Here is a 27,500-nt window from a genome sequence, read left to right on the forward strand (position 1 = left end):
TTCTCATTATGTTTACAGTCAGCGGGCGTGTAATAAACGAGCTGGCGGAGTTAACATGCGCTATTAATTTTTCATTGCTTTTTCGTTTCGAGGCTCAGGCGCAAAAAGCAAAGCAGCCGAGCTTGCATGGTGGATGGAGGGAAGGGAAGGGAAAGCAAGGAAGGGAAGGAAAGAAAGAGGGAACACTTAAACAACAACATTGCCTCCAATTTGTCTCCAAATGATTATCACAACTCAACCACATTCTTACTAATGTTTAAAAAAGTATACACACCTCCTCCTCCTCCACCCTATCCTCCCAATTTCAGCATCGGAGAGGTAATGAAATATGGTAATGGATTTGGACCCCCGGATTAAAGTCGTCCTACCCTGATGGAAGTTTTCTCCAAATTTCCAAGCCTAAAGCAACAACAATTTGTATACATGATTGATTGTGTTTGGATTTTTTAATTGCTTATGTATTTAATTTGCAAATCGGAGAGACAAGGACGAGGGCTTCAATTTACTTTTGTGGATAGGAACGCGTGGGCCTATATCTCTAATAAATAAAAACAGAGTTGGGTTGCAGAGGGAGAGCAGGCATAATGAAAACGAAAAATAGGCAAAATCCTATGATATTGTTATATAATAGGCCCATATGTGTGCTTTTGCTTTGGCGTCCCTATTTGCAGAGCTTAAGGGTCAAATAGATTCAGCTCACTGGAAAATAAACATTTTTAAAGAAACTAGCCGAAAGACTCAACAAACACCGACCGTAACTTCGTAATTAGTATTTAAAAACTATATAATTTCCCATCTCTTTTAATAACAATGTCGCCTGCAGATTTATAACTTAGTTTCAGACGGGTTCAACATTTTATTCGTGGACTCAAATGCAGTGATTGCATTTGGTGGCCTGCTGTTATTCCTTTCTCTCATATCTCAATGTAGCTCTCTCCTATAGGACCCAAGTCTAATTTTCTTTAATTTTGAGTTAGGTTGAAGGTCTCCAGTTTGTCATGTTTTAAACACCAAACCCTCCAAATCAATCTCTCCGTCAGTTATTTGTATGAGGCCTAACTCATGAATAGGCTGCTCAGAAAAGAGATGTGCAATATGAATGAGGATTAGTGTGAATGTTTCGGGTCTAGGCTATTTTACTGTCAGTGGATTAAGGAGCAGGGAGATGAAATCAATGAAGAATCATGAAACCAGCTGAAGACTATGTGGAAATTTGAAGGCAATGAGGGCTATACTTAACAACCAAAATATCCACAAGGGCCTATAAGTTGACCTCTTATAGGCTATTATTATTATATCTATATGCTCCAGGCTTGGCGTACTCTATAGAGCCCTTTTAAGTCCATAAAACAAAGCTTGTGACTTTAACCACATTTTGAAATCAATGTGTGTGCGTATGTGCGCAGGTATCTCTGTGTGTGTGCGTGCGTGTGCGTGCGTGTGCGCGCGCGTATGTAGGCGTGTGTGTGTGTGTGTGTGTGTGTGTGTGTGTGTGCGTGCGTGCGTTCGTACGTGCGTGCGAGTGAGTGTGTGTGTGTGTGTGTGTATGTGTATGTGTGTGGTGTGTGTGTGTGTGTGTGTGTGTGTGTGTGTGTGTGTGTGTGTGTGTGTGCAGGTAGCTCAAGTTTATGAACGCCCCCTCGTGGTCCATCATTTAAGTTTCCACTCCGAGGTATAGCCTCTGCCAGAGAGCAAGATCCAGGAAAACCCAAAGCCAATAGCAAGAACTGATGTGTTTTAAAAAGAAAAATAAGCACGGACATAAGATGAAAACATGCTCGTCTTAGTAGTGACGACTGCTCATGTTCCTGCGTGATTAAGGCCAGTTCTTGAGTCAAAATGTATTCAAGGTAAAAAAAAAAAAACAAACAAAAAAAAAAAAAACGCCTCAGTATGAACAGGCAAAGCAAGAAATTTATCAAAAAATCTGTCAAATTGAATAAACTCAAAAATTTTGCACACTGACATTTCCAGTGTCAAATGCATTGGCTTGTGGTACACTATGCCTAGAATTTAATTTATTATAAACCTGAAAACTTGGGCCCCTAAAGTAGACACTTTTATTGCTGCGGATACTCATTTGCGTGCTACTGTAAAAATAGCTTCAGTCATGATGGTACGCAGAATGTTGATGATGCTGTTAACATACTTCACCTCGTATGGTAGGCCTAAATATGTCTAATTCAGGACCTATCGTGAGGTACAAACACCGGGGAGGGGGCTGAAATTATTAAATGTCGAGAAACAGGAAGAGGGAAAATAACACTTTTTAATTTGGTTTATGCTTTAGGCTATTTGTGTGGTTAATATTACAGGGGAGAGGCTTAGATATGCCCTCTGAAATCAGGTGGGACGGACACGTATTGAATCCCTCTCAGTTTGGAGTGTAAATGCGATGCTCGCCAATTGCATTTCATTAAAATGGCATCCGTTTGGATCCACAATCAATTAAGTAATGAGTGGGAATGCATGTTTCATATGCCTCATCTCCACTCCTCCAAGCTAAAGATTTATAACATTGTGTTGAAGGAGGGAAATTATGCAGAGCCTTGTGTTCATACCGTTTGACAGCTTTCACTCCAGTAGGCCTACACGAAGGGTGAGAGGAATGCAAATGTTACTGTGTATTTTTCTCCTTTGTCTTGGGAACAGTGTTAATGTTTAGTTAAATGCGTTTTGCCGAGACACTGTGGGCCTATACAAATTGACAACTTTTTTCATTTGTATGTTTTTCCCTCTGTTTTCGCGCTGTAGGCCTACTGGAGTAAGGTGGACAATTAGTGTTTGGGTTCCGGAGCATTTCCTATTTTATAAAGCCTTCCTGCAACTAAGCCTCATTTTTTTAGTAATACTCAATTAATTAGCCATTTAATATTGACATGAATAAATTGAGCGCAAATGGGTATAAAGGCATTAGGTTTTTACCTCGTTAATTGAAATTAAACATACGATCATCTACTCCCCGAGCCCTGCGTCGCTTCACCACGGCTCCCTATTGGTCGGCGGACAATTCGTGCGGCACGTCATTGGCCCACGGGATTCACACTAGCCAATCACGGCGACCCCCCATTCGATCCTATCTGCGGTTGGCGGTGACGTGTAGGCAGCACTCGGGCTGTGATTGGCTGGATTCGCTGTGAGTGACGGGCAGTTGGCCGGCGCGTGTGGGTTAGGGTTCCAGGGGGCTGGGAGCGCGGGCGCTGTCCGCACGAGAGCAGGTCCTGAAACGCGGCGTGCGCCACCGTGGACGTTGGGCGCTCTGGACAGGGACGCGCAGCCAGCTTTTCGTGATATAGTTCTCTATATGTAAATGTATATAGCACAGCTTTGGCGTTTCCACGCGTCAGCTCGGAGAAAACTACCGGTGAATTTTGGCAGGACTGTTTCCTTTTCCCCGTTTCCCACACGGAGAAATTCGTATCCAAACTCACACACATAAAGGGGAATATACGCTTGTGCAGTGAGTTCTGGTCAAGAGAGAAAGAGAGAGAGCAGAGTGACCCAGAGCTGCCTTTCGTTCCAACAAACAGGATAACAACTCTCAAGCCAACCTGTGTCGCCTTTAATCATACCAGAGTTTGGGGGGGCTTTCGTTTTCATTTTTCCCTTTGTATTTTTTTATATTTGTATTTTTGGCACGATGGATACGAGACTTCAAGATGTGTGCATTCGACTTCTTCACTCGCTATATTGATGGGAGTTTACTAAGTATTAATGTGACAGCAGCGGCCGAGGACGATTTCTAACAAGAAGAATGTACAGCAAATGAACTGGGGAAAACACCCGACCGTGGATTTGTAACGAATATTTTTGTCATTTAAATTGAGTTTTATATTAATACTGTTACTGTTATTGAATATTTTGAGCAGAGAGTTTAGGCTTCACCGATTAAGTTGCAGTTCAGGGGTCACGGCCAGTGGACCGAGAAGGAGAGAAAGGGAGGGAGGATACTTCGTTTGGCCTGCATATTTGAAAAAGAAAAAAAAAAAAAAAAAGTTTTATATTTTTGTTCCTTTGGACTGAGGCTCCTCAGTGCAGATGAGCGGCTGAAGGAATGAGCACGGTTGCCGCTGCTTCTCTCTGGTTTTGGAGACGCCAAAGCAGAAACGGTGTGGTGTCCGGTCCCCATGAGGGAGCGCGTCTATGATAAATATTTTTGAAGCCATTTCTTTCTCCTTGTCCATGCTCTAAGCCTCCCATTTCCCACATTTTGAATTCGTTTGAAACAGAGTAGAGCCCACCCCAATTTGTCAAACAATTAAACTTTTCCTTTTTAAATTAGTTGAGGGGGGAAAGTTATTCCCTTTTAAGGGTTTTGAGCCCCTTTGAATTTTTTGGAGGTCACGGTCTCGGTGTAGTTATCCACTGAAGCGGGGCGCTCGGTGGCATTTCCTAGACCCCGTACACGATATTGGGGCCCTCCATCCCCTCCTTACTGATGGAGATTCACTGTAAGCACGACCCGTTTGCGGCAATGCACAGTAAGTTTATAAGTTCTTAATTTCTACCATCTGCATGCCCTCCCCATCTTCCCCAAACTACCCTGGAAAACCCACCAAGTATAAAAGCATGTATGCAGCTGTATGCGGTCAGTAATGCAGAGACCAGCTGCATCATGCGTGCACTGCAAAAAACTTCCCTCTTAATAAAACCATTTAGTCTTGTATCGACTTTTACTTCGACTATACAGAAAATGTAGAACATTTGCAGAAAAAAACAACTCACTGTTCATTCGTGTCCAAAGCAGGTCAGCTTGGTTTCACACTTTGTTATATCAAGGCGATGATATTATTTTACACCAGTGAAGTGAGTGATCTGCGTTAATACAATATATTGTTAAGTGTTTTTTCTCTAAAAAATGTTTTTAACAGGTAAAACTGCTTTAGAAACGAGTATTGTACAAGTACCTAATACCGATGGCATTTTTTCATTAGTTTTTAGGAAAACAAGATTTTAAGAGTTAATAGCCAATTAGACTAAATTACTTGCTAAGATGGATTTTTTTTGCAGTGTGTGTGTGTGTGTGTGTGTGTGTGTGTGTGTGTGTGTGTGTGTGTGTGTGTTTAACGTGTGCATGCAAACCTGTTATTTTGGAGCACTGGCCTTTGGTGCACCTTCCTTTTTGGGGGATATCTGTTCTCTAGGATTTTTTTTTTTTTAACCTTGATATCTTTAAGTAAACGTGCAAGTCGCGAAATTGCGAATGGGATGAGAAGTTGGAGTGATTTTTTTGAATAGTAAAATGTGTGGGCTGAACTGCTCATAAATATATTTTGTTGCTGGTGCTGCTGCATGGCTGAGATGTGCTTTTGTGTGAGGCGTTTTGCTGTGTTTTTCCCTTGTGGAGGGAAGAAGAAGTGTGGGGGTGCAGGGGTCAGGGTGAGAGAGAGAGAGAGAGAGAGAGAGAGAGAGAGCGAGAGAGAGAGAGATCGGGCGAGCCATCGGGGTAACAAAGCATGACTAAAAGCTGAACTTGATCCACAAACACTATATAGTGTCTTGCACATAACCAGGTTAGACGGACACACACTGCACTTTGCACACAGGTGCTGTCAGAGATCTGTGTGTGGTGAGAGCAGAGAAACTGTCTCGTCCCTCTCCACAGAGCTCAGTTTGAGCTGCGGCTCTCTGCAGCTAGGAGGGACTCAGTGTCTTGCTCAAGGACACTTAGGCAGGGCAGATGCCTGGGAACGTGCAGGCTATGAAGAATATGATGATAAGAGACAACTTGGTCGCTCAGTCGTGACATGGCGGGCCCGTGCTTTGTTATTCCTGCCTTCCCATTCTTCATTTTCCCTCCCCGGCTCTAGATGGATCATGTTTTCTTTCTCTAGGATTTGTATTTTTTTCTTCTCTTCGTCACAGTCTGTCAAGCCCGATGAGCTTATAGGAAAAATCATAAATAGACAGTTGCCTCTTGCCATGCTGAACAAATACCGGTTTAATATATGAATGAAGAGTCTGTCTATCTTTTTGCAAACTGAGAAAGATCCAATAAAGTTTGGTCTTAAAAGGTCTGACTCCCTAAATAATCTGAGATTACTTAGAATACGTATGCATGTGATATTCATTATTAATAGGCTTTTTTTTTTTTTTTTTTTAACGTGCAGGACCTACTCATAAATGAACTTACACCATTTCCATTTTAGGAGACTATTTTCCACACCTCTCTGTTCGCAGCTTGGTTGCTGCAAGTTATAATTTGCCTCACCTACCTTAACACCGAATAAAGCGTGCTGGAGGCATTTCAGCGTGTAATACACTATATAAATTTTATTGCTGTGTTTGTGTCCCGGAGAGGACTTGTCCTCTCGCATGCCCCATGTTATGTGAATGACAGAGCTTCCCACGGTGCGTTATCCTGCAGGATTAGAAAACACACACATTTCCAAAAGCTAGAACGAATCATGTTTCCTTTCTCTTGCCGTTTCACCAAAGCCAATGATCCGCGGTGCTGACGGTAACAGCGGAGCTAAAGTTATATATGTCAAAGCCCGGAGACGCTTTAAAACGATTACACCCCAAAAATGTCAAAGGTGGAGAGAGAGAGGTTAGGAGGAATCGACTGTGACGCGTGGAAATGTTGTTTGGGGAGCCTGGATGTGAGCCGTGTATTTCTGTGTGTGTGTGTGTGTGTGTGTGTGTGTGTGCGTGTGTGTATGTGTGTGTTTCTCTGTGTGTGTGTGTGTGTGTGTGTGTGTGTGTGTGTGTGTGTGTGAGGGAAGGAGGGAGGGCTGGTGTTAGCAGCCTACAGGCCTATACAATAATAATAACTCTGACTTTATTTGCATTCTTTCTAAAATAAAGTTCACTAAGCGTCACAAGGCCTACCAGAAAAGTTGACAACCATTTAGAAGCCCTTGCGAGCAAATTCATTTTGCGACAAAAGTGAAATTGTGCATCACAACAAACGAGATTACTTTTTATTTGTTGTTGTTGTTGTTGTTGTTGTTTTACTTCAGAGTTATCAGAATTAATACCCTTTTAGCTGAGCATAGGATTTCCTTCACGCTATACAATAACAATTACGTGATGACGACCGAAAAGTATCCTAATAAATAAATATAATCAAATAATTCACATAAAAACTGAACAGACACATTATTGTAAGTTTGTTAACTTTGGGAATTTGTTTATATCATAAGACATCAACCATAATTTTTTGCAGCGATGTTTAAAAAAAATCTATAACCATATAATTGTGATGTTAATGAGCTGGATTTCATAATCAGACATTGTAATGGTAATGGTAGCATGTTGAATATTAAGTAGGCAAGGCAGCAGCCTACATGGAGGCAATCGTGGTGCCTGAGTCAGAGTTCACCCGGTGAGAAGAAATAAAAACAACAACAACAACAAAACAGACCGGCCAGCACACACACGCGAGAAATTGACAGGTAGCCTTCTTACGAAATCATGATCCGACAAATCGAATGCAGATAATTTCTGATAATCTGAAAGTATGGAAATGTGAATTACTTTAAGCAGCAGGCTGTAGAGTGGTCTGTGTCTAATTTATATTAACTGTTGTTGCTGGACCAGTGTTTTAGGTCTAAAAAAATGCGCTTTTCTCACCTGGAAAATATATATAATAGCCAGTGATGAAGCAAATATAAATCCAGTCGTTGGTTGACAACCTCCGGACTCATTTTCACAGACAAAATAAATTATTTCACCCTCTAAAAAAACACAGCAAGGCTACTTCCAAAACGCCTGCCTGGCGCATCTCACAGATCTATTGACTGTTTGCACAAGGAAATTTCCCTCATCTGTATTCTCCAGGACAACTTTCCAACGTTTTTTCAGCCAAAAGTAATTTCTAGTGCATTTTTTTTTAAACCGAGAGACAGAGAGGGGGGGAGAGGGAGAGACGGTGGCGTTTGTTGTGATTTTTCTTTTGCCTTATTTTTGAGTCGTCAGGCCGTGACGAGGCAGATGAGAGATGAGAGAGAGAGGAAGAGGGACAGAAAGAGGAAGAGGGAAAGAGAGACATAGAGAAACAGCGACAGAGAAGGAAAGAGAGAGACGCAGCGCCTAATGGACCTTATTTTCTGGATGGGGGAGCCCGAATATATTTTTTCTTTATCTTTGTAATTTTTTTCTCCTCCTAGAAAGAAACAGTGAATCAATCAAACATTTAAGGAGGTGCTTGGCTCTGAAGTCAGCTCCATAAAGGGTAAATAAATAAAATACAACAGGGAGGCATAATGATCCCTGGTCCCCTGGATGTTTCTGTCCCTCTCTGCTTCCTCCTTCTTCTCTCTACCCAAATGAGGAGGAAAATGAAGTTGTTGCCAAGTGCAGACAGTGGGTGACTTTTGTGCAGCTTTTACAGAATGATGTTTAATCAACTCAAGGGCCACAGGGCGCAACAAAGTATCTAAAAATAATTTGCTACAAAACTCCAATCCTATACTGAGAATCAAATTATTGGAGCAAGCAGAGCAATGTGATAACTGGTAACAGTCAACATGATAAATTATTAGACTTCGGTCACTGATCTTGCACAGTTTTGAGGTAACATTGGTCCTGAACTCTTTGTTTTTGTTGACATGATTTCCAAAATAAATGTTTAGGCATTTTTCATTGATTTGCTCTCAACTGTAATGATAAAGGCTACAGCATCCAATTTAGACAATAACTTAGGCTAAGGGATGGTGCCATAGCTTGACGTCCATGGTTAAAACGTCTTTGGTAGTATTGTGTGCAAACTTGGCCGATAGTCTAAATCAAATGAAAAATAATATCACCTATTCAGAGAATCGGGTTCCAGCGGTGATAAACAAATACCTATGTACAGAGAGAGAATGTTTAACTTTTTGCATTTGGCCCCTATCAGTATTTATATGCTTGGAAATAAATTTCCAACACATAATCCCTGCAGCCTACCCCAAGAAGGGTGAGAGCCTGAACGTCTAATGCCAACAGTAAATACACAGATAAGTGAATAAATAGTTATCTGCAGGTTTTTGTAGGTCACAAGTCAGTCCTCTCCATCGCTTTACAAAGCAAGGCGTATTTCATGCCCTGGCCCAGATAGGAAGGGTGAAAGGAACCATTTCATTTACTCTTATCTGAGTGTGAGAGAGAGAGAGAGAGAGAGAGAGAGAGAGAGAGAGAGAGAGAGAGAGAGAGTCTTGTCCACACATACCTATGGTGAGGAGGAGGAAGACACACATTTGGCTTCTATAAACGATCCTGCAACAAACTGGGCTTTTATTCTCCGAAGTGAGCAGGAAAGGTTTCAGGAAATAATAATGACGGAAGAAGGAGGGAATAATGCCTTTACACAAGCAATAAAGCATTCACAGATGGAGGAGGGAGAGAGAGTGAGGGAGAGAGAGAGAGAGGGAAAGAGAGAGAGAGACAGAGAGAGAGAGAGAGAGAGAGAGAGAGAGAGTTGGTTGAGGAGTTGACTTTCTCCATGTAGGTCAGCAGGCTCTTTCCAGCTTTTAGAGATATCAGAATGTGTGTGTGTGTGTGTGTGTGTGTGAAATATTTTCTCAGACATGCTGTACCACAATTTCTGGTAACGTGAGAGGAACCAATCAGTGTGAACAAAGCCAGCGAGTCCCTTTAATTGCTCTGATAGCAGCCCGGTGTTCCTGTTGCTGTTGATGCTGATGCTCCTCCAAATTTGTTGTGATTGTTACATTTCGTGACTTTTTTGACCATTAAGACACTGGCTGAGCCTGGCTCAAACAGGCTCCGTATAAATGGATATAACTCCATCTATATAAAGAGGGATTGCTTTTCAAATTGTGCTGTCTGCAGCAGGCATCTGCATAATGAGGCTTTTTCTATCTAAAGAAAAGGGAGAGAGTAAGAGAGTGACCATCCACACCTCCCGTTAGAAATAGCTCCGTTTGATTTCACAGAATGAGCCCCTCTAGACTTCACATTTCTGCAATATCCTCCATGTGTGTCTATTTACAAATTGTGTGTGTGTGTGTGTGTGTGTGTGTGTGTGTGTGTTTGTTTGTTTGTGTGTGTGTAGTTCTGCACATGTGTGTGTTTGTATGTTTATTTTATGCGGATGGAGGAAAGAAGAGGACAGAGGAACAGGTTCAGGGGACAGCTTTGTGTTTTAGGGGGGATCCCTGCTGGGGTAATGTGTTTAAAATCTATTACCCCCACAGCTAGGATTAGTGTGTGTGTGTGTGTGTGTGTGTGTGTGTGTGTGTGTGTGTGAGTGTGTGATTCCCCTAAAGACGTAATCACTATGGTAATACAAAAGCCAGTGGATTATGTGGTGGAGAAATATTCTGGTTGATTTACACTCTGCCGTTGGTGAGGTGTGTATAGGCGATATATTTAAGAGAGAGAGAGGCTCTCGCTCAAAAGAAACAAATGAAAGACATCTCTGTCCCTCTGCTCTGCATATACATACTGTACCTTGGTATTGCTGACTCTAGTGCTGCAAAACGACCTGCTTAATTCTACTTTTTCGCTCCACTCTAACTACTCTTTCCGGCTCAGTTTCCCAATGCTCCATTTAAATCCATCAGATATGAAAAGCTGTCAAATGGACAAACCAAACTGGCAGCTTTAATGTGCTGTTTTGCATTGCTGCTGTAGAGAGACAGGAACATGTAGAGACTAAGGCTTGGGGAGCAATGACAATGTTCAGCTCTGCAAAGATCTATTCTATTCTATTCTATTCTATTCTATTCTATTCTATTCTATTCTATTCTATTCCATTCTGCTCTGTTCTGTTCTATGTATATACTCTGTACTATGCACTCTTACATTCATTTCCTCTTATGCTTTCATATCCTCAGGGGGAATATTAGCAATGTCTTTAAGTAAAGGGCCAGGTCCTTGGTCAATAATTAATTGGAATCCCTCCATTTACTCAGAGTGTTTGCTTAGCCTGCCTGGGGTGCAAAATGAGCAAAGTTGGAAATTTCGGAATAAGCCAACCAGTTCCATTATAGCAAACAAGATTAATCAATTGCAGGAAAGATATCAAATCTGTTTCAGATACTAATTTGGCCCCTGCTAGGGGCCTGCAGCTGTGGGATCCAGACCCGCAGAATATGGTGCTGACGAAGTTACGATACTGTTGGTCAAACACATAACAGTTCATACCAGCAGACAATGAAATATCAGTGCCAACATAAAAGCAAATTCTAACACGTTTATTAAAAATCCCAGGAAGCTCTTTGGTTTGGAGTTGGCCAGCTCCCCAAGGGAGTTCATCTGCCTCGATTTTTGACTAGCATGTTGCCATTTACCTTATGAGTACAGATTCAGTGCTATATTTGTGATATAGAAATACATTCTCAATGATACAACCACAACATCATGTTTTTATTTTTGCTGAGGCTCACGAAGAAATTATCCATTTTTATTTTCTTTTATTGGACAAGAGAAGTGCAGGTGCAGCCAGGTGAGAACTGAGCAAAGAGTTTCACTGGGAAGACTAGACACATGTTAATGACTCTTGAAAAGGCACAGTACTGATATACTATGTTTATGTAACATGCAGTAAATGTCAAGATGCCATTGAGCAAGGCATTTTACCTCCATCAACATCAGTGGAGCTGCTCAACAGTCAACAGCACAGGATTGTAGTTGCAATGGGATGTTTCTGTATGTCTGCCCTGCAAGTGCATCCATGCAAATAATAACAACATAATAGTAAATTTGCCCTTTTTTAAAATATGGGTTACAATTATATGCAGCTAAGCCAAAGTTGTCTGATAAGTCCGTTCCCCTGAATTTGACCACTCTGGGATGAGGAAACATGACTCAACTCCTGTGCATATCGATGCAGATCTTTCTACAGTCAAAATTCGTGTCATGCTTTTGTAAAAACCTGTAACAACATTTTCTTAGTGGACCTGGTACAGAACAGACCTCGGTCGGTGATGATGAAGTAATCAAAATGTGTTTAGCCACTTATCTTTGTTCCACATCCATTGATTTTTCTCAGTGTATCTTTTTGTTGGTTTTCAACCTGCATGAGTTTTTTTTTTTTTTTTTTTTTTTTTTTTCATTTCATTCCCACAGCTCATGAGGACTTTATGCTACCTCATCTTGCTGGATGTTTGGAACCGAGGCAAAACTAAATAATAGCTTTAATGTTTTTCTTCCTTCCACTTTTCCTTTTGTTGAATCTCTGTCATCCTTCACATTCCTGTTACTTATGTCACGCTACATGTCTCTCTCTTGTAGGGCATGGCGGAGTGAACCAGCTAGGAGGTGTGTTTGTAAACGGCAGGCCCCTCCCAGATGTCGTGCGACAGCGAATTGTAGAGCTCGCCCATCAAGGGGTCCGGCCCTGCGATATCTCCCGCCAGCTACGAGTCAGCCACGGATGTGTCAGCAAGATACTGGGCAGGTAGTATGCACACACACACACACACACACACACACACACACACACACACACACACAAATAAACACACCCTCAAGCATAAACAGTGACAGCCTCCGAAAGATTCAGTCACACCCCTTTCACACACACGACAGAAAAGGGAGGTGTTGTGACTGCCGTGTGACAGGTGTGTAAAAATGTCAGCACCGTGGTGTGACGTCATTATTGTCCTGGCAGTGCAAAAGTGTTTGGATGCTAGTTTGGCCATTTTTATGTAAATGAAAACTCTTGGTGTGCATTTCACTACAAAACGGAGAAAAAATATCATTCCAAAATACAGTCGTCTTTATGCATCTGGTTGATTTTTCCATTAACGTCAAATAGAAATAAACCTGGTTCTGTGTCGGCTAAATGAGTGTCAGGCCGAAGCTCCTGTAAGGCCACATATCTGCGCTCATTCATTCATTCCTGTATGTACTCGCTCAATATTTTCCTTACCATGTCCTGCTGTCTCGCTGCTTTTTCTTGCCCCTTATTTCTCTGCCTCTACTTTCTCCCATTTCTGCCCTAGTTCCTCTTTTCACCTTTGTCTTCCACTCTGTACTGTATATCCTGTATTTCTCTTCTACTCCTCTCTTTATATTTCTCTCTCTATCCACCCTCCCCTCCCTCTCTCTCTCTCTCTCTGTCTCTGTCTCTCTCTCTCTCCCTCTCTCTCTGCCTTTTCAAAGCTAAATTCAAGAGTAAATCCCTGCTCGTTCTGTCCCTCAGAAAAGAAAGGGGCACAAAAGGGAAAAGATTCATCACTTTTTAGAATTAGCATCAAAATGAAAGTGGTACCATATTTCTGCACCCCAAAAAAAAAGACAGGGGGAGATGGAGAATGGGAGAAAGACAAGAACAAGGAACACAATCAAAAGGAAAAGGGGGTGTTGAAAAAGAGAGAGTGAGAAAAAGAAAGAAAAAAAAGAAGAGAATGAGAGAGAGAGACCATTTGTGGGGACGGAGGGGAAGGATTAGCCACAACGACCCTCAGCTATATCAAAAAATGTGTTGCTCATTGTTCTCCCTTGCCTCTCTCTCTCTCTCTCTCTCTCTCTCTCTCTCTCTCTCCCCTGTCCTGGCCGTTCAGCTCACTGAAGCGTTACCGTGAGGGGGGAGGAGAGGGGATCGAGGGATGGAGGGAGGGAGGGAGGGTTGTTTTATCCTCTCCTCTCTGTCTCTCTGGTGCCAGCAGAACAAAAACACCAACTCTACCACCCTGTGTGTGTGTGCGTGTTCATGTGTGTAAGTGTATGTGCATCTGTGTGGTGTGTGTGTATATGTGTGTGTGTGCGTGCGTGCACACGCGCGTATTGGCTCAGTGATGTGCGGATATCAATAACCATGCTCGTTTATTCACCAATGATTCAGCTGTGAATAATTTAAATAGTTTTCCATTTGAAAATAGATTGTTTTTCCTTTAGCTGTGTTTATACTCCAGCTGTGAATACGAGAATTGCACACACACACACACACACTCACTCACTCACACACACACACACACACACACACACACACACACACACACACACGCAAAGACACACACATATATAGACACAAAGAAAGACACGGAAACACACATATGCAGGAACACACATCTTCACGAAGGGATTACTCTACCGTACAGCGATGGAGAGAGAGAGAGAGAGAGAGAGAGAGAGAGAGAGAGAGAGAGAGAGAGAGGCAGAGAGAGAGAGAGAGAGAGAGAGAGAGAGAGAGTGAGCAGGTTTAAGACTGACTGACAGCTTGCATCCACACACAGCATCCCCCCTTTTTCTGCAAGCTGTGTAGCGCATTTGCTGTCCTCCTACCCCCTGCCCCCATGCCCCTTCTGCATGCAAATACATTCATGAAATAGCCATGGTGGACATGAAATGCCTGAATCTGCGTGTTTGTATGTGTGTGTGTGTGTGTGTGTGTGTGTGTGTGTGTGTCATTGCCACCCTCTCCTTTGTTGTATTCAACAATGTGAAATCACCAAAGAATGTTTGCCGTTATTTGAAGTATTTGTCAGATATTAGAAATAGTGCTTGGCGGGTGTTTGTTTGCATTCCATTTACATTTTAACCATTTAGGCATTTAGCTGATGAGCAAATTCTGTTGAGTCCGACATTACAAGCAACCAGAAGTGAGGTTAAAGCCGAAGCACGCAGCCAATAGATGCAGCAAATATAATTTGTTGTCCCGAGAATATTTAGATGTAGTATTAAAAAAAGAAAAAAAAGGAAAAAAATCGGTTAAGAGAGAAAACCCCAAGCAAGATGAGCTTGGCAGCTTTTTCCACGAGACAGGAGGAGGGCAGGGGACAGCGAGACGTGAAGTGTTTCTTGAGAAGGTGAGTTTTAAATTCACGCCACAAGACACAGAGTGACTCCCTAGTCTTGACTGGAGTGGGAAGGTCATTCGTCCACGGGGGAGCCGGAGGGGGGAAAAGCGTCGAGGCTGGATGGAACAATGTCCAAATCACCACCAGGCAGGGTGAGGCCAACCAGGGGTCTTCAAACTTTTTTATGCTCTGGTCCCTCAAGTTGACTCTCCTCTTATCTTTTTTTAAAGACGATTTTTTGGGTGTCTCTGCTTTACAAGTCACAGTGGAGAGAGACAGGGAAGACGGGGCAGAGAGAGGGGACGACATGCAGCAAAGGGTCCGATCCAAACCCAGGCCGCTGCAGCTTAGCCTTAGTGTTACGTGGTACCTGCTCCTCTCAAAGGATTGACTCTTATTAAGACATGGACCCCAAACTGAAGTGATTTTGGTGATATTAAAAGATATGAAAATGTGATATGAAAAGGTATTTTGGTTTACATTCAGTATTCAATTTTTACTGACAAACAGCTTCAAAGTGATAAGATTAAAACAAATAATCACTCATGCATTTTTTTTTTTTTTTTTTTGGATCATAACAGTTTCCAGTTCATTAATTTATAGTGAATTCAAACCATTCCTCAATTTGCTGAGGACCCCCTGGAAGCACCTCAAGGATCGCTACAGGTCCCCGGACCCCACTTTGAGAGCCTTTGAGCTTGACTAACACTAAAACAACAGTGAGGTGGTGTTTTATATTGTTTCTCCGAGGGCCTGTGTCTTACAATAACTCGGCAATGAAGCGAAAATGGTCATTAAATCAGAGCTTTGCTTTTGCCGGAAGAAAAGTCGTACTGCCGGTCATGATGTGATATCAGCAGCCGCGTATTTCAGCTTTAAGGGGCAAAGCTGGTAGACTTGGGTTGAAGCATGAAATGGTGGTTGTCCTTTGTAACAACCACACAAACCTGATGGGCTGAGATTGTTGGTTCTGTGTCATTTCACTACTTCTGTCAAATCGCCTCTCCTGATCAGGCCACATAAACATATGAAGTTCACCTTGATCAACATCACTGTCCTAACATACTGCTCTAACATGAAAAAAAGTGCAAAAGGATAAAAGATAACATGGTCCCACACAGTATGTGTCGAAATTTCAGCACATTCAAATCACCTTGTGGCCCTTCAAAATGTCACGTATGTCAACTAGAACAAATATAAAATTTGAATTCCTGAAAGGCTTACACTTTGAGGATGCAGGTTCCAGAAGATGAAAACGTTTTGCAACCACAAGTGATGATTTAACCCTGTAAGGACCCTGATAGGAAAACATATTTTGGTTTGTGGCTTATTAAAATGTGTACATCTCTTACTAGAAAACTGAGAAACAGATTCAAAGTGGTGAAATTAAAGCAGTGTTAAAATTATCGACACATTGTTTTGTTTACTGCAAAATTTCCAGTGAATTCCAGTTAAACCAGTCTTGATTTTGTTGACGACAACCCCGTCTCTAAAAATTATATTCCTTTACAACTAAACTGAATTCTCAACTACGTTTTGGGAGGGAATGGGATTTTCTTGTGGATTCCAAATACGTTTCTAATAAACATATTTTGTACATCAAAAGGCGACATTTTAGCCAGTTTCATTACCATTAGCCCCCAAAACTACCTGGTTATGGTTAGGAAAAGGCTTGTTGTCATGGTTAAGGTTAGAAAAAGGTCACAGTTGAGCTTAGGAAACCTTACCATGACCTAAAATGAACATTAGCTAACGTAATGTAATGTAACTTAGGCTAAAAAGGAACAGCCCTCTCACTTCAGTCCAACTCGGGTCTCCTGAGTGAAAGTCATGTTGGACTTTTTGCTTTGTGATTACATACATATTTGTGATACGTCACAAACAAATGTAATCCACAAGAAAACAGCTGAATGCAGTTTAGTTGTATGAGAATGTAAGAAGCCCGTCAAGGATCCCTGGGGTTTCTTGGACGATGCTACACTTGACACTCTTACTCATAAGACCGCTGTTACTGTTCTTGAAATCAAAGTGTCCGTCCTCTTGGTGTGACCGGCAGGTACTATGAGACGGGGAGTATCCGCCCCGGGGTGATCGGGGGATCCAAACCAAAGGTTGCTACACCCAAAGTGGTCGACAAGATCGCCGATTACAAACGCCAAAACCCCACCATGTTTGCCTGGGAGATCCGGGACAGGCTCCTGGCCGAGAGAGTGTGTGACAACGACAGCGTTCCCAGCGTCAGCTCCATCAACAGGTACCGCATGCAGCCTAATGTGTGTGTGTGTGTGTGTGTGTGTTAGTGCATGTCTGTGTGAATACCACAGAGTTTTCAGTATCAATGTATAGCAACAGGTATCAAGTGTAGGTAGAGCAATAGTGTACTGCGTGTTTGATACAGTCCCTTTGTGTGTGTGTGTGTGTGTGTGTGTGTGCGTCGGTGAGGAAAAGAGAATAGCAAAGAGGCCCCAGTCTCCATATGTATGAAGTGGCTGCAGCTCAGTGGTTCAACACGATGGTACAATGACAACCCCTTCCCCTGAGCATAGAGGGAGAGAGAGAGGGAGGGATTGTGAAATTGAGAGAGAGAGAGAGAGAGAGAGAGAGAGAGAGAGAAAGAAAGAGCAACAGAGGCAGATGAAAAGAAAGACAAAGAAAGCGAGAAGGAGTAAGGTTGGAGACAGTAAGAAAAGACATACAGGAAAGGAAAGGAAAGAAAAGGAAAGGAAAGGAAAGGAAAGGAAAGGAAAGGAAAGGAAAGGAAAGGAAAGGAAAAAGAAAAGGTTTGCATGAGCAGCCAAGCAGGAAGTGTGAGGCCCCTCTGCCATGTCAGCCTGCCTCAGCCACTTCACACACACACACACACACACACACACACACACATGCACACACGCACAGATACACAACACACACACACACACACACCGTTTTGCTCCCACGATGGTCATGTTCTCTCTGTCACTCTTATTCAGAATCCACACCCTCTCTCTCTCCCTCTTTCACACACACACACACACACACGCACACACGCACACACAAACACGCATGTGTGCACGACCACATCACACACACTAATATCTCCTCTCTCCTCCTGCAGGATCATTCGGACTAAGGTTCAGCAGCCTCCTGGCCAAACGGGCTCAGTGTCAGCTCACAACTTAGGTAGGCCACTGTTTCAAAGCCTCCAGCTGTCAAAATCATTTTGCAGCAGAATCGTGTTGGTCCGAATGTCTCAAGAGTGGAGCTCGGGCCGTATCTGGAACGGCGAAACGTATTGAAATTCTGGGCCTTCGCTTACAGAGAAACCTGTTTGGACACACACTCTGGATTTCTCTGTACCGCTCGACATCTTACAGGGCTTTAATCACATGCTTGGTCTAAAAATTAAGCTTAGGTAATGGAATATTGGTTCACTTCTTTGTGCATTTTCTGCTCATCAGGTATGCTCCATTGACCGGACCGTTTGATAAACAAGTTGATGAGGGTTGGGACCCCCACTGAGCAATTTTATGATGATTAGCTTTTTTTTTTTTTAAAGGTGTGTAAATGGTTATATTCGTCCAGGTTCGACTTCAACAATACACGGGCTCCATCTTTTTGCGGAATATGACAAAAACAAAGCACCAGCTTGTCTATCGCATGCAGCTGTTTATGCAATGTTTCAATGCGTAACGATACACATCCAGAAATGGGTCGAGGTCAGAGATGCATCGCTGAAATGACGTCTAGTGGGTTTTTCCAGCTCAGCCAATTTAGGCAGTGGATCGTCTTCAACATTGAAATTCTGGAAAAACCAAGGATCTTGTACCTCGAGTGTCAACAAACTGTTGACCCTGGTGGAAGTCATTATTATATTGCTAACGTTTCGATTTCGAACCGAGTGAATGTGACAGCGAATGGACAAACCGTGGCTCAGAGAAACAATGTGCTGCTGTTTCTGCAGTTCACAGTCGTGTTAGAGACCGAAGCAATATATCTATTAGAAGCATAGCTGTAACATCATCTCTTTTTATTCAATAAATAAATCAGAATACAAATACAAGAGAATCTCTCTTGCTCTCTCTCTCTCTCTCTCTCTCTCTCTCTCTTTTGCGCTCTCTCTCTCACTCGCCCTGCAGTGGATTGTGTTGCGGTGTCTCTCAGATCTTCATAATCACACTTTGTCTCTTACTCTAAATTAATTTCACACACACCGCTCCCTGACTCCTGTCTCATGCACACATGTAGCAGACACACACACACACACACTCACAGGAACACACACATGCAAACACACACACACACACACACACACACACACACAGATTACACAGATAAATGGGTCCCACTCCCAGGCGGAAAATTGAACATTTGGATTTGGAGAATAAAAGCGTTGCGTTCTGATAAAAAAAAAAAAAAAAAAAAAAAAAAGTGAAAAGAAAGAGAAAGGAAAATCAGATAATTGAAGAGCTAAATCAAGTGATGGGAGAAAAGGAGGGATATGCATTCATTATATTCTCCGTGTCGTTAGTGAAGGAGTAACGGCTGGGAGGGACCATGATCCTCTGGTTTGTCGTTTCTCTCTTTTTTTTTTTTTTAGTCCTTTTTTCTTTCTTGTCTCTCCGTGTTTGGGGGGTCTGCTGGGAGAGAGGATTAGGATGTCTCCACACCTTTCTGTCCCTCCTGGGATACCATACTGTCACTCAGCTCCACGTTCGCTGACAGGGGCACAGATAAGGGACCAGGGAATGTGAGGCTGTGCGTGTGTGTGTGTGTGTGTGTGTGTGTGTGTGTGTGTGTCGGGCGGTTGCAGAATATGTGTGTGTCACTGAAGCGGTGACAAGTACGTAGCTTTGTCGCCCAGTGAGGAACTTGCTTCCTCCAGGGGGGAGATTAGAGAGAGAGACATGGAGGAGGAAAACACAGAGCGACCTGTCTTTTGTGTCTTTTTTCTTGTTTCAATTTAGACTGTTGGCCAAGTCAAGTTTCGGAGGATTAAACTGCATCTGTGTGGAATCTGTGGACTCCTGTACAGGGTTTACAGTATGCATGGTGTTTGCTGTCAGGTTTTTGTGATTTTTTTCAGTTTTATTTGGGCACATTTGGTTGTGAAAGTGTCTCATACTACAGAATCGGGAGGTGGATCATTGCTCTCTGAGTTACTGGCAAAAATGGACAAATCCAGTCCATTTTCATTTTTTGCTCCTTCAATCTGAAGAACCAATATTGGACAAACACAATCATCTATGTTATTATTATTAGTTGGCATTCACCTGGTAATAATGAATAAAAAACAATTTTGTCTGATTTTTCATCACAAATCAGTCAGTAATATTTTTCTTTGAGTCACTACTTATATATATATATATTTTGTCACAATATTCAGTTCTACTAAGGCTCATGAAAAGGTGAACGTTTCTATTTCCGCTATGTGATTTTCTCTTCATCGGGATTTACTGTTTATCTCTTCTTTATTAGTGGTTTAGAAATGTCACTTAAAAATCAAGATAAAAATGACTTAAGAGATTTCACAGAAAATCCAACCTGAAACCTCCAAAATCCTCTCTAATGAAAGCTGGCGCAGTTTATTGGGCCAGCTGTACTATTTGTGACAGCAATAGTCTGGTTTCATTCAGACATTTTTAGCGCACTATCACATCCGATTAAGGGAGCAGGTTACTCTTTTTAAGTATTTTATTTTTTTATTGAGACAAAAGGGACGATAACTGGGATGTATATTGACTGCAGGAAGGTTCAGGTGAGAGTCTTAAAGGAGCACAGGCTTAATCACTTCTCGCTCTGCAAGAAGGGGTCCGATTTTCAGATTGATCCCTATGCATTTTTGAATTTTTTCAGGGGAGATGAAGGACCTTGAGATAATGAAGCATACTCACTGCTCAAAAGCCCGTGTAAAAAAATCTATAGACGGTCTCACCTGTTTGTCCCGTTGTGTTTTGTCTGTGCAGCGACGTCTGTGGCTGCCACACAGGTCTCTGCGGTGACCAGCGACTCGGCCGGCTCCTCCTACTCCATCAGTGGCATTCTGGGTATCAGCTCAGCTGCTGATGCAGGCAAGAGGAAGAGGGACGAAGGTGAGAAAAAAATGAATGTGTATGCATGTGTCTGTGGGGGTCTTTGTATGTCTGTGTGCTTGGAAACTAATGCATCACAAAAACATTTGGTGGAAACTACATGTCATCAAATGTGCAGGAATTTTGACATGAGCTACGTATCCACACACACACACACACACATGCATGTGCATGAACATATGTAAACACACACACACACACACACACACACACATACACACACACACACACACACACACATTATATGATGATGGACGGTCTCTAGACCCCCTCCTTTCCCCTCCAGCATGGAGAGCACAGATGGAAAGAGCACAGCACATCAGGATCAATGACAGATGTGTGTATGTGTGTATGCGTGTGTGTGTGTGTGTGTGTGTGTGTGCGCGTGTGTGTGAGAATGTGTGTGTGTGCGTGGAGTGGAGTTTTAAACCAAACATCTTCATTCCAATAACCTCTGTTTACTAACAGTGTTTCACTGGAGAGCTACCTTAGAAGTTAGTTTATGCATGCACTATTGATCATATACGCTGTCATGTTCGATCAGTGCGGCATGCATGTTGCATAGAGGTGTGGGTTTGTGTTCCGTGTGTGTGTGTGTGTGTGTGTGTGTGTGTGTGTGTGTGCGTGCGTGCGTGCAGCGTGCGTGTGTGTATACGTGTATTTGCATGTGTACGTATGTGTGTATGAACGTGTGTGTGTATGGTGTGGTCGTGTCAGTGGCATTAAAAAGCCATCACAGAGACAGTCTCCTACGGTAAATGAGACAGGACCAGATGTCGGAGCGAAGGGGGGGTGACAGAACACCACTGGGGGGGCATTCTCTCTCTCTCTCTCTCTCTCTCTCTCTCTCTCTCTCTCTTGCTCACACACACACACACATTCACATGCGCACACGTGCACACACACAGTTATGGGGCCCTGTGCCCACCCTCTCTGTGTTTCTAAAACATTCCAGCAGATTCTGGGGTGAACCCCCGGTGTGCTTTGAACGCTCTGATGTGCTCGGGTACGGACCACCTCCCCGCCAACAGAGCACGAAGGCTGTAGACCCAGCTCAGACGCGCGCACACACACACACACACACACACACATGCACGCATGCACAAATGTTGAATCAAGGTTGGATCGAAATTAAGTTCACTTTGTGATCTTATCTGTCCCTCTGTCCCACGACATTTGTGCGTTTATCGAGGCGATGACTGCAAACAGCTTGCATCAGTGTGTGTTGCATTTCGATGACAAGAATAAAAACATGCATCATGCACGATGTTGTTCTTGTACACCAGACTGCTAAGTGTGCTCTAATGGTGTGTCTCTGGCAGGGTCTGTAGTTGGAGTAGCTCTGTGATAATTAACTGGATGATTATTTCATTTTGTTCTCCAAGTTACCCAACATGCTACATGTGTGTTTTCCCTGTCCTTCTCCTATCGGCGCGGCCTTGTGTTGGTGTCTGAAGTTAAATTTAATCATTGTATTACTTCACTTGTTTCACCCACAATGCGTAATGTGAGCATTGTGTTGCTGCACGTCACTCCGCTGCCCGTGTGTTTTATCTGCAGTGTTTCTGTGGCAGAGGTCTGCGCGGTTGGCTCTGTGGTCTAATTAACAGCATTGCTAATCACAGCTTCCATTAGAGCAGCCCCCGCTGGATAATGACACACACACACAGCAAGGGGCGACAGGGGGAACAGCATGCACTGACATGGACGGACACACACATACACAAACAAACACGTACACACACACACACCTACACGCAAGCACTGTATGTACAGACACATTTATAGATGCACAACACAGGCACAGACAGACTTAAATGCGCTCACACACACACACACACACACATAAGCGCAAGGGAGGGAATCGCACAGCCTTCTCTTGATGCACTCAGAGGCCATCATGTCTTTCTCAGTGCATGAGTGAATATGTTATAGACTGTATAATGAGACTGCTACAGTGAACCTCAGTGTCCTAAGTGCACCCCAGTTGGTTCAGTCATCCGTCTGCCACGTGCAAAACAAATCATTTACCAGGTCGCTCGAGAAGAATAGACCCTTATCCTGCCATGCAAAGCAACACCATTGTATTCCTGTGTGTCTTTTTAAAAAAAATACAAATTAGTTTTAAGCCGGTCGCGTAGCTGTTTTGAAGTCAGCGCTCCGACACCAATGAACACGGCCCCGACGATACACTCCCAGCAAAGTGGTTCCACAGCACTGGTGCCAGCTTAATCAAAGACTGTGGTTTGCAAGTGATGGTGTGTGGGAGATTATAGCCTATGCAGTATTTATTAAAGTCAACGTGGCTGGTGGGATGTGCTACACCTACAGTGTTTTTTTTCCTGCAATAAAGTACAGTTGCATACAGAGCAGACCAGACACAGCTATATGAGGTACATCACAGGTCACAATTTTGCTTTGGTCATTAAAATGTCTCATCATAATGAACAAGAGAATTGCAGACAATTTGGTCTGTCAACAAGAGACAGAAGTGATTATTTTGTTGTTTTTTTTTTTTTTTGCTGAGAATGGCTCATTTTGTTATGCAATTCATGCAGCGGTGATGTGGCCACTTTGTGGACAGGTCGCCAACAGGCAGCGGTTTGCAAATTGAAAAAGACGAGAGGCAGCGGCTCAAACCACCTCAGGGTTTCAGGCGACGTCGGAGAATGTTGAACGGGGACTAAAGAAACAGGAGCGGAAAAAGAGGCTTCCTCCAGCTTCGTGGGTGGAGAAGCTGCCCTTTAATTGGAACGCCAGGGCTCAAGGTCTGCGTCGGAGAGCGCCTGCCCTGCCTGAGTGCCCTTGAGCAGCACGCTGAATCCCCACCGACTGGAATAGTGCCTCCCTGTAGCTGAGCCTGACCTTTGACCTCCTTAAGGGATAAATAGTATCTCCTTTCATCACTGAAACACTCACATTAGACACCATCATGTCTGCTGTGTATGTGTGTGTGTGTGTGTGTGTGTGTGTGTGTGTGTAGGCAAGCCTGTGTATCTGCTGTACCTTATGAGCACAGAGATGGCAGCTGTGCAAGGGATGGGAACACTGCAAGGCGGGATCGGTAGTGTGTGTGTGTGTGTGTGTGTGTGTGTGTGTGTGTGTGTGTGTTTGTGTGTGTTGGCAAGAGGAGTGTGTGTGTGGGGGTAAAGCCCTGTGGTGACCTGTGCCCCCAGCCAAAGCAAGGGGAAGTGGGGGGCGACCAGGGGCAGAATGTGGATGAATGGGAGTGAATGGAAGAACTTGACTTGTGGGGCCAAAAGGGGACTATTGTGTCTCAACCTATTCTCCTATACACAGAGTGTATGTGTGTGTGTGTGTGTGTGTGTGTGTGTGTGTGTGCATGAAGGGTGTGGGAGGTAGGACGGGTGGGCGAATGTCTTTGTTTTTTTTTTTTTGTTTTTTTTGCATGAACGATGTGAGTGGGGAGAATTTTTGCTTTCTTTTTTTTTTTTTTTTTTCGAAGGAAAATGTTGTGATCTGTTTGTACCAACGTACAGGGATCGGTCTGAACTCTCCCGAGGAAGCATGAAGAAGAAATAGTGTCAATGGCATTTACCCAGAATGCCAAGCTGACCTCTCACCCCCTTGTGCATCCACTGTGACATGCAGCAGCTTACCAGATAAAAGAGGGAGCGAGAGAAGGAGAGGAGGCGAGGGGAGGAGGGAGGGAACTCCGCCCTTCACCCTGAGTTCCTCTCTACCCCCCTACTCCCCCACACACCCCTTTAAAACTTTGATCTCTGGACGTTGGAGCGGGCGCACACACACACACACACACACACACACAAGCTGGGGCTAGGAGGTCAGACTTGCGACCCTTGTCCTATCAGTATGGTAATCTATGTCAAGTGCAAAAAGATGCACCCCAGTGATGTCCTACCCCCTGCAGACACACAAACACACACACCTACATGCCCACACTTAAACACAAACATACACACACACACACACCCCTATCCACCAAAAGCACACCTGCACACACACAAACAGACGATAAACAGCCCCTCTAACTCTCGAGGTATTTGGATTTCATGACTGTTTCTAAGGTGCCGAAAAATGGCCAAGGCAGGCTCAGTGAGGGGAGAGCGCGATGCAGGGAGGGAGAAGCAAGGAGACAGGGAGGCAAGGAGGTAGTGAGCGAGGGAGTGAGCGAGGGAGTGAGGGAGTGAGGGAGCGAGGGAGCGCGGAAGAGAGAAGAGGAAGAGAGAGGAAAAAGGCAGAAAGGAGAGAACAATAAGGGCTCATTGTTTGTTTTGTTCTGCTCTGAAAAAGAGGGAAGAGAAGAGCTTCCCTTCCGAGACTGACTCACAGAGATAGAAGCAGCTGCGTGTGTGTGTGAGTGTGTGTGTGTGTGTGTGTGTGTGTGTGTGTGTTTGTCAGTGAATAGGATTTAACCCGTCACGGCAATGAGTTTCTTTACCCATCTATGGACACAATGAGACCAGCCGGATATCAAGCTACCCACCCACCGACACCCACACTCTCTCCCTCTCACACACACACACACACACACACACACACACACACACAGATGAATGGATAATATTGATTATCATAAGTAAAAGCTTTGTTCTTGATGCTGAAGGACAGTTCAGGTGCTCTTTCTCCCTTCTGTTTTTCTCTGGTTCTTTGTGGGTGCTCTGTTGTGACAGGCTTGGGTCAGTCTTTCAGGGTGTGTGTGTGTGTGTGTGTGTGTGTGAGTGTGTGTGACAGAGAGAAAGCAATAAGCTGGCTGAAATGGTGCCATCAGAGCTACATGATTGATCAATTGAATTCCATCATGGGGACTGGCCGGCGGGATTAAACGGGTCGCCGTGGGTTACCAAGCTAAAGCATCATACTGGCTTTATCTCCCCTCTGATTGGTCTGTCACCAGAGACCCGGACCATACACTCACATTGCTCTCAGCATCTGTGTGTGTGTGTGTGTGTGTGTGTGTTTCTGTGACTGTAACAGAGAAAGAGAGATTACGATCAAGGAGTGTGTTTGGGAGAGAGAAAGAGAAAGGGGTTTTGTGTACCGAAAAAATAGAGTGAGATTTTGTGAGTTACGTAGTGCTGTGTGTGTGTGTGTGTGTGTGTGTGTGTATGTGTGTGTGTGTGTTTTCGTTTATTTCAAGTTTATTTCAAATGAACTGAAGGGCACACTATTGTGTTAATGTGCCAGGTAAGGTAGACAAACAGCGGAAAACTTGGCATTTTTAAAATCTTGTTTGCAAAATTCACATTTCATACTCAAGTCACAGCTGAGAACTTGCTGCTTCTGAAGGAGGAAAATAAAGTTTGCGGCCTTTCGTCATGATCTCGTCTGTCATATGTACTGTCGGTGTGTGGCAGTGGTTTAATGTTATGGTTAATAATGATAAATGATAAAAATGATACTGATTTCTAAGTGGCAAAATAGCAGGAAGGTAGTTTGCCTGTTTTTTTTTTTTTTAATATTATTATTATTATTTTTCTCCCCATAATAAAGCTTCAGTTTGTTTGTACAGATGCTCAGGTTTTTAAAAATAATTTCTCTCTTTTTTTCTTTCTTTCTTGCTACATAACTCTCTGTTTTATTTTTATTTATTTATTTATTTATTTTTAGGGCCACAGCCTAGTGCAAATGGATCTGTATTTTCAGTCCAGATGGAAAAAAATATAGATTTGAAGCCCCTTCCCCCTCTCCTGTCTGTCATATCACTCCCCCTGCTGCTGAACACACACACACACACCAAACACACACACACACACCAAACACATAGTGACCCCCAGGACTAAAATAGGTTCTCAGGAGCAGTTTGGAGCGATGAATTGGCTCTATAGCGGGGATTTTCACCCTCATCCCCTTTTTCTCTTTATCTTTTTCTCTCGTTCTCTCTTCTCTAATCATTTGCGGGCCGCGACTCTTCAGAGTTCTTATAATTGTCTCGTTCAGTCACTCAGCCTTGCAATAACTGCAGGATACGAGAGCTCCCAGTCTAATACTGATACCACAGCAATATATATTTGTGTGTGTGTGTGTGCGTGTGTGTGCCTGTGTGTGTGATATGACAAGAGAGACAGAGAGTGTGTGTTTGACAGGTGAGAGTGTACTTTGAGCACGTAGGACGGGGGAGTGTGTGTGTGTGTGTGTGTGTGTGTGTGAGAGAGAGAGAAAGTGCTCGGCAATGGATTGTATTTGGATAGCATTTTCACAGAGTCTCCTCATTTTATTCCATACTTTGCTCTCACTGCTTTCCACGTCTGCCTCAGTGATTTACTTTATCAGCCGCCCACTTCACTCCTCCCATCGCTCCCCTGTCGTTGTCTGCCTGATCTCCCCCTCTGTCACACACACCAGACTCTCAAACACTCCTCTCCCGGCCTCGTTCTTGCTCGGTACCTCTTCGTGAATGCCCCTGCTCTCAGAACCTGCTCAGTTTCTCCTTTCTAGTCATTCCTCTCTCTCGAACGTCGCTCATGTCCCCCCGCTCTCTCTCTCTCTCTTCTCCCTGTGCAGGGCTGCAGGAATCGCCGCTGGCCAACGGGCACGGCCACGGTGGGCGGGACTTCCTCAGGAAGCAGATGAGAGGGGAGCTGTTCTCGCCGCAGCAGATCGAGGTATTGGACCGCCTGTTTGACAGACAGCCCTCCTGTCCAATCCAATCCAGCTCTGACCTCTATGTGAGCCCTGACTCTGGCAAGGTAAGGGCGTGGCACCATGCAGGCTCTGGGCTGACGCTGAGCTTGGGCACAGGTCAAGGGTCAACAGGACT

At 43.6% G+C, this 27,500-nt stretch overlaps 1 protein-coding gene across 3 annotated transcripts in view; it reads left to right on the forward strand.

Moving 5' to 3' along the window:
• Positions 1-27,500, forward strand: part of pax5 (paired box 5) — a 50,360-nt gene that overhangs the window by 3,072 nt on the left and 19,788 nt on the right. Inside the window, exons 1-6 of one of the 3 annotated variants that reach the window (XM_030054790.1) lie at positions 4,439-4,481; positions 12,181-12,346; positions 16,747-16,944; positions 17,785-17,849; positions 20,633-20,758; positions 27,245-27,429. In XM_030054790.1, the coding sequence (XP_029910650.1) occupies positions 4,439-4,481; positions 12,181-12,346; positions 16,747-16,944; positions 17,785-17,849; positions 20,633-20,758; positions 27,245-27,429 (783 nt within the window). Of the gene's footprint in view, positions 1-4,438; positions 4,482-12,180; positions 12,347-16,746; positions 16,945-17,784; positions 17,850-20,632; positions 20,759-27,244; positions 27,430-27,500 lie in introns of those variants that run through there. The other 2 variants (XM_030054783.1, XM_030054796.1) reach the window with 2 other exon arrangements.

Source organism: Myripristis murdjan, chromosome 1, assembly GCF_902150065.1.
Source record: "Myripristis murdjan chromosome 1, fMyrMur1.1, whole genome shotgun sequence".
NCBI lineage: Eukaryota > Metazoa > Chordata > Actinopteri > Holocentriformes > Holocentridae > Myripristis > Myripristis murdjan.